At 40.7% G+C, this 7,856-nt stretch overlaps 1 protein-coding gene across 4 annotated transcripts in view; it reads right to left on the reverse strand.

The window, feature by feature from the left end:
- Window positions 1–7,649, reverse strand: part of SUCO (SUN domain containing ossification factor) — an 83,050-nt gene extending 75,401 nt beyond the window's left edge. For 2 of the 4 annotated variants that reach the window (XM_012000422.1, XM_012000421.1), the window contains exon 1: window positions 6,486–6,868. In XM_012000422.1, the coding sequence (XP_011855812.1) occupies window positions 6,486–6,547 (62 nt within the window). In that variant the 5' untranslated portion in view covers window positions 6,548–6,868. Of the gene's footprint in view, window positions 1–6,485; window positions 6,875–7,184 lie in introns of those variants that run through there. The other 2 variants (XM_012000420.1, XM_012000423.1) reach the window with 2 other exon arrangements.
- Window positions 7,650–7,856: the final 207 nt, after the last annotated feature.

The raw sequence follows: 7,856 nt of genomic DNA on the forward strand, positions 1-7,856 counted from the left end.
CACAATTCTTCTGTATCCTTCACCACACCAAATACACTGTGGATAATCAAATAATATTTTAAGTGGATTTATAAATTCCCATTTTTAACTCTGAAACCTGGGCCATCTTATTTCTACTCAACAAATTACCAAAGTATCTAGAGTCAATGAATAACTTATATAGTAGTGCTCACTATATGTGAGGCATTATTCTTAGCCTTTACATGTTTTTTCCCCAGTAGATTACAAACACTACATAATACAAAATTAGCTTAGTACCTACAAACCGTATTAATGTTACAGAATACTTTCTAATAAAGCTAGGTGTCACTTTCATGTAAAATATAAAATAATTTTAACTAGCAATTATAAAGTCCTAAATAAAACCAAATCATCTTTCAAAAAAAACTTGCATTAAACAAATTTATCCCAAAGGATTAACACTCTTATACTGCAAATATTCAAAGCAATTTCCTATTCCCTTGTGACATGTACAATTTGACTTGTGAAATTAGTCTAAAATATGGCCTTGAAAAACAAAGACAGGTAACATAAAACTGGTGCTAAAGTATAACCTAAAACACGTAGATAAGTTTCAAGTAAAGAGACTTTGTCTCTTTCCAGTTATGCATAAACTACTAAACAAAAGCATCACGTGTTTCTATTTGAAGATGACTTGAGAATAATAAAGCACTTAAATTTTTATAAGTTTCCCTTTCGTTATAAGCATAACAATATTAATTATACATATTGATTCATTTGTCCATTCAGACTGTTGAGAAAAGTAACAATAATGTACAAGTTCATGAACAAATGAAAAATGAAATAACCGATGCTCAAAAGAGCTGATACCTTTTATTTTTTCCATTGCCTGTCAACCCTACTACCTGCTTCCACTCCAGTATATCCTCAAATGTTTAATAACATAAAGGACCAACATGAAACATGTTATTTGCCATCTTTTACTGGACACAGTGTTCAGGTGTTATGCAAAGATGTCACACACCTTCTTTCACAGACCTTTTCCTATTAAGGCAAGCTGGCTTCATCTAACTTGTCTGAAGGGAATCTGACACTGTATGACCCGACACCTCTTATAAATATAAATACCAGGTGCTTTCTTTGGAATATATATCCCAGAGCAAAGATAAACTTTTTTTCCTCAGTCTTTCACATTAAGTTCCATTAAAAAAATCATTTTTGTAAAGGTCATCTTTCATTGGTTTATTCAAGGAAAGAAAAAAAAAAGGGCATCGAATGATTTGGAGAAGTGGGACTATGTTATTATTTTACTTATTTCAAATATTATTCAGAGAAGAAATAGATTCAGAACCTTTAAAGTTAAGAGACAGAAGCAGAAACAAGCAAAAAATTCCTCCAGATTTTCTGGGGAATTTTCAATATGTTTTATCTATATGTTTCCAATATGCTCTATTCATCACCTCAAAAAAGAAAAAAACAGCTTATATATTGTTCTAGTTTTTAAATTTTTTTCTGCTCACTTATGCATATTAATAGACCAGCAATTATGAGAGAAAAAGCAAAAGGGTACAGAAATATAATCACAAACCAGGAAATAAACCTCTTAAATTGATAAAAACTGGTCTGACATACTCAGAAAAATTACTACTAAGGTCAAAAATGCCAACATCTTGATTTAGATATCAACTCTCTTCTAGTGGGACCACGACTTAGGACCTCCTGCCTCCAAAGTATGTCCCCTACATTCCACTTTATCCTCCACAACGATCTAATTAAAAGATCCACATGACCTCATGCTCCTGTTCTCCAGTTTAAATGACTTCACTTGCTCAGCCTCTGTCAGGTGGTTAGAATCAGAATTCATCTGCATGATAATCAAATCCCTTCAAAACCCAGCTCTAGCTTCTCTTCCCATCCCTGCTCACATACACTCACGCTCTAGATAACTGGGTAAGAGTGTTCTCTCTGCCTACAACAAAATTCTCTCATCGTGAACTATCCATCCTGCAGACTATTTTATGGATGAGAGTTGAGGTTCACAGAAGTAACTTGTCCAAAGACATACAGTTAGTGACAGAACCAGAAGTAGGATATGAATTCTTCCTTTGCTATTCCTAAAGACCTTTGTAAGTACCTGCTACATTTGTCAAATGTATAAGACTTGTTTAAATGTCAAGCTCTTCCCGAAAGTCTAATATAAGCTTCTCCAAGATGATCCTTTGGGGTGAAGGAAGAACAGATTTGTTTAGTTTTAAAAAAATAAGTTTTACTAAGATTAAAGTAAGGATTCATACTTGGTCTGAAGGGTCAGATGGTCACACATCAAGAACAGCAAGGACTATTGGCAGAAACCCAGGGAAAGAGTGGAAGTCTCACAAACAATGGGTTTTACTTACAGCACACCATGATTCACTGTGGTTTATGTTTGTCCAGTTAGGTAGACTTAGGAATTATTCAGTTTTAACTGAACTGACCCTCACAACATCGGGAAGCAGCTTTTTAAAAAAGTCCTGCAAAGAATTTAATAATGCAAGCACAGCCAACAAGAAAATGACAAGGCTGGCTCCCAAGTAGTTGAAGCTATTCCTCTTCTATACTACGATGTCATATAATCTAGTAGGTCAATCACGTAGCTCTTATTAAAAATTATTATTTTAATGAGAACAAAAGGCACCGTTAACGGAAATTATTATTTTTTTCTAATTTTCCTTAAATATCTAACTTGTATTATTATTACATACACTAATACACTATTATTATATTGGCACATGTATATAACGTGTAAACAATTAAGGGGCATGCACAGGTTTTACTAATTAGGGGATACACTCAGAATATCCACTAATTGTGTTTTTTTTCCTCTTGAAGGTAATGCAGCTTTCCCAGTTTGCCCATGACTGAGGAAGTATGGTATAGGGTATAGGCTGAATAATGCGCCCCCCTGAAAGATGTCTGCATCCTAATCCCTAAATATGTTACCTTACATAGTAAAAGAGACTTCGCAGATGTGATTAAATTAAGGATTATGAGATAGGGAGATTATCCTGGAATGTCTGGGTGGACCCAGTGTAATCACAATAGTCCTTATAAGAGGGAGAGGCAGGAGGACCAGTCATAAGTAGACATAAGGAATGAAAAAAAAGGTTGGAGTGCTGATGTGAGGAAGGGGCCACAGAATACAGGCGGCCTCTAGAGAAATATTCTCCCCTCAGAGCTTCCAAAATGAACCAGCCCAGTTGACATCTTAATTTTATTTAGCCCTGTGAGACATATCTTGGACTTCTCACCCACAGAATTGTAAGGTAATAAATGTTAGTTGTTTTAAGCCACTAAATTTGTGTCAATTTGTTACAGCAGGCATACGAAACTAATGCAGGGAATTCCTAGGTTATGCGACTTCCAGTGTTAAAACCAAGACAAGCTGGTGACCCTCTATCTCAGATTTTCGGTGCTCATAAAAACATCTGGCACAGTAAGTATGAGAAAAAAAATGTGGCTGAATAATGTTATGATGAAATATTTACATAATACGCTGTTACTGTTACAAAGATCTCTCATTTGTATTATTTCATCGTCCTAACAACCCTGTGAAGTATGAGTGGATCAATTTCCCCATTCTGAGGATATAACAACTAAGGTTCAAAGAAGTTACATAACATGTCAAAGAACACACATCTAGTAAATGATGCAGCCACAGATACAAAATACAGGCCTTCTGACCTACAAAGGACTATGGTACTCAGGAGCCTGTGCTGCCTAAGTTCAAATTTAAGCTCCAAAGCTTAACAGCTGCTTAACCTTAGCCAAGTTACTTAACCTCTATACTTCCTCACATGTAAAATGCAAAAGGAAGTTAATAATAATATCTATCTTACAGGGCTCTTATAAAGATTAAAGGTGCTATTGTCAAGTAAACATCATGTGCCTGACACATAGACAGCTGTCAGTAAATATTAGCTATCATTGCTCTGTGCTGCAGCTATAGCGCATTTATGCCTAGAATACTCTATTCTACTTGATCAAAAATCATAAAGTATGCAACAGGAAAAAACAGCAAAAAAAAAAAAAGAGTAATGACATAGAATAGATGAAATAGTTTTTCTGTGAACATAATCTAAGGTTAGTACTCTAGGCTGGAAGATAAAAGCAGAGGGGAGACATAATCAAGATCTATGAAATTATGATAGTAAACTTACCAGTAATATTGGTAGCATGAGAGGGGAAACCTTAGAAACTAGAATACTGTAGAATAGACATACAGCACTCAAAATCTTCAAAACAAATGGATCACAAAATTTTGAGACAATTTGTGAATAACAAAAGAGACAAAAGTGGCTACTAAAAGGCACTCATCAACTCTTGCAAACGTTTTATCTAACCCTAGGACTTGCTGGTAGCCCTTTCTGTTAAAGGGAATGGGGTTGTTGGGAAAAGAAATACCACACCAGATTGCAGCAAAAGTTAGAAATCCATTAAGTGCCATTAAATTCAACTTGGCAAGAAAGCAGAGTCTTCAAAGAAAAAGCGCACCCTTTGCCAATCATCACCACGTACCACTCCTCTTCCCCAATTTCATTCATCATCACCCTTCAAAAAAAAAACCTTTAAGCCTTAATGTCCTATTTTAGTGCCTTTTAATCGTTTTGCTAAAGAATAATTAAAATGTCTCTAAATTTGGTGGTCTAAACAAATCTCAAAATAAACTAACCCAATAGTTTCCTAAGCTAAAGTTTCTTAAAATGTTCACACTCTTTTCTTAAACTCTCCACATCCATTTTCCTCACTAGGAGTTAAAAAACTTTACAGAAGTTTATTACTACTTTCAATACCGGGCCAACCTATTTTTTCCCTAACAGGGAAATTCATTAGCTCTTCACTAGAGCTAATGATTGAAGGTGAGAAAACATATTGAGGGTTAGCTTAATCAAAAGATAGCCAGAAATTCCCAAAAGAAATAGAAGCAGAGTTAACTTAAATTTACAAATGATTGTAAGAATCACATTCTATTGCTTGATTTCGTTTACACCATCTAACTTAAAAAAAAAAAAAAAAAGCCAGAGATACTGGTGTTAGTTTTTAAACTTGAATGAAAGTGTTAACCTTTTCCTTATTCGCCATTTCAGAAAGTTTTGATGAATAAAAACATGGTTTAAAGATGGGCAAGACCAAGAAAAAAGAGGAAAGAAAATACAGTCTACGAGTATAACTAGGCAGCCCCAGAAAGAGATGAAAATGAATACAAGCTTCAGTATCTACAAATTTAAATTTAAAATGAGGTAAGTGGATTTATCTCTTACAGGCACTTCTCCGTACCCAACACAGTAAGTAGAAAGGGGAGGATTTTATTAAAAACGGGAGGTGGGTATTAAAAGGATTCAGAATGAAAGGTAAGAAGTCAAGTTTTTTTGTTCTCAAAAACTTCTACCATCCTTCCAATCAAAATCCCTCAGCCAGGCGAGTTTTCTCTTCCCCTTGTTCATGTATTATTTTATGTGAGCAACAACTCTACAATTTCAGTGCCTCTGGAATCCATTAGGCATCCATAAAAATGAAAATAGTGTTGGTGCTCTGCAGAAATAAGCAAAACAGGAAACTTAATTTCTATTTTAATACAACAAACAGCAAATAGCCTTGACTAAAGAAAGATGTTTTCAATCATCAATTGTCACATATCTTTGAAGAAATTCCCTGGGAGGAAAGAATGGCTTTTCCAAGTACGGTGAGAGCAGTCTTTCGACTTACAAGCTTTCTCTGCTCCTCAAAAAACTCCAGAAGTGCCTGGGATTAAACGGAAACTCCGTAAAACTTGGGGGGTGCTTTAGGGACAAAGCATTCTTCCCGCCTTCAAAATACAGTATTTACCTTCCCACTACTAAGGGACATTACCAAAAACTACTACACACACTACATCTAAGACACCCTCTCCACCAAACCAACTGAAAAAGTGCTTCATAACACACACACACACACACACACGCTCCCCCAAGTTTCCAAAAACAGTGGCCCAAGTATACTTGGGATCAAACACTGTAGGAGAAATGTCCAGGAGAACTACTGCTTATACATTACTCCTACCTTCATGACCACTCAGTTTTAAAATCGCACGTCCGGAACGTATCACATCCGAAGTGCTTTATCCCCTTACCACACTAAGAACGCAAAGACTGGCGGCAAATCGGAGCAACTTACTTACCATCGATCTGAATACCCAACCCCAAACCCTGCACCGTCTCCAAGGGGTAGAAGAACTGAGTACAAAGGCACTTGGTGGTTCCTTCTATCTCGGCACCTCTCTCTCTCTCCCCCACTGAGTCTCTGTAAATTCCAAAATACACCACGAAAATCTCCGCACAGAGCACTGCCAGACCAGTCAGATGGAGAGTCGAGAAGTAATCGGTTTGTCCCTTCCAAGGGGGCCTTGGAAACCCGGACCCTAAAAGCCAAGATGACTTGGGGGTGTGACCTGGGCTGCTCCCTCTCCTATACTCCCCTCACGGGACTCCCTTGTCGTCGCGGCTACTCACCAGACCAGAGAGCACAGAAAGAGGCAGGAGACCAGGGCCAAGGCCCGCCGGTGCTTCTTCATCTTCTCCTCCTTCTTCCCCCTGTCAGAAGGCGGCACATCCTCCCGGCAGCCGCCACTGCCGAGGCCAAGATGGAGGAGCCGGAGCAGGAGCGCGAGGATGGGACCGATAATCCTAAAGGCTGTGGCGCTGGCTGAGCGGCTCCTCAGTGGCTCGCGTCCTGGCAGCCCTCTCCGAGGGCCCCACAGCCGCGCGGACAGGGGCGCTTCACAGGACTCCGGGGACCGCCGCTGCTGCGGCCGCCGGCTCGTCCACGCCCGCCTCCAGAAGCCGCCGCCGCCGCCACTGCCACCCCATATCCTCCCCGCCCGCCCGGGGCCTTGCTCCGTGAGACCAGCGACCAACGGCTGCCGCGTACTCGCCTCTCAACAGCCAATCGCCGGCGGGGCCGCGACACCTCACACACAGCTGAGCTGGAAAGCGACGCGTCACCCACGTCCCGCGGCGCCCACACCCCCACCAGCCTCTGCGTAGGCCACGCCCCCTCCGACGCAGCAGGGGGAGAAGCCGGAGGCAGGAGACCACAAAACGCAGGAGCAGACGCTGTAGCTGCTCCGCCCGCCCCAGGTCCCGCCCCCTTGCGGGCTAGCGTTCAAAAGAGCCCCGTGATCGTTCGCATTCCCCCTTACAGTGGTCCGCCCCTCGTCCCGTGCGCGCTGAGTCCGCGCAAGCGCCCTTGGGAGTTGTAGTTTGCCTTCCAGAACCCGTTTTCTTCTTTCCCTGTCCCTCCTAGAATCCATGGTTTTGTTGCGGAAGTCTGTAGTTTCGCTGCTCACCGCGAGACTGATCAGCTTTGGAAGTGTTGCACTCTTTTCCTCTTTTGAGCACAGTTCGTGGGATGGCCTAGAATGACGGGGTTGAGGGTTGTGAGGGAAGCTGTACTGATAAAATTTAAAGACCCTTTCCCTGCATCAATGGACTGCCCCATCGACCTAGATGTTGATTGGTAGATAGAAAGGGGCGAGCCAAGAATCTCTCATCTGATTGGTTGTAGCGGAAAACCTTTCGCTTTTTCTTTCCTTCAGCAAGAATTTCGCCGCTTGCCGGGTTCCTCACTTTAAGTGTGTTTTGTTGGTTTTCGTTCTGTTGCTTTCGAACTTTGGGTTCTCTGCGATGGAGTCGGAAGGGAGGAGTTGTCTCCGTTAGAGGAGCACCGACAGACGCTCCAAGTCCTGAGGTTCACCGAAAGTGGGGAAGGCAGTCGCTTACACTCACCTAAGAGCAAGAAGTGACCACTTCTCAATACTAAGTAACGGGCAGCATGCCCATTCCAAGTCTTTACGCCGCTGAGGGGACGGAGGCTGCAATGGT

This window comes from Mandrillus leucophaeus, unplaced genomic scaffold (assembly GCF_000951045.1).
Source record: "Mandrillus leucophaeus isolate KB7577 unplaced genomic scaffold, Mleu.le_1.0 Scaffold629, whole genome shotgun sequence".
In the NCBI taxonomy this organism is placed as follows: Eukaryota; Metazoa; Chordata; class Mammalia; order Primates; family Cercopithecidae; genus Mandrillus; species Mandrillus leucophaeus.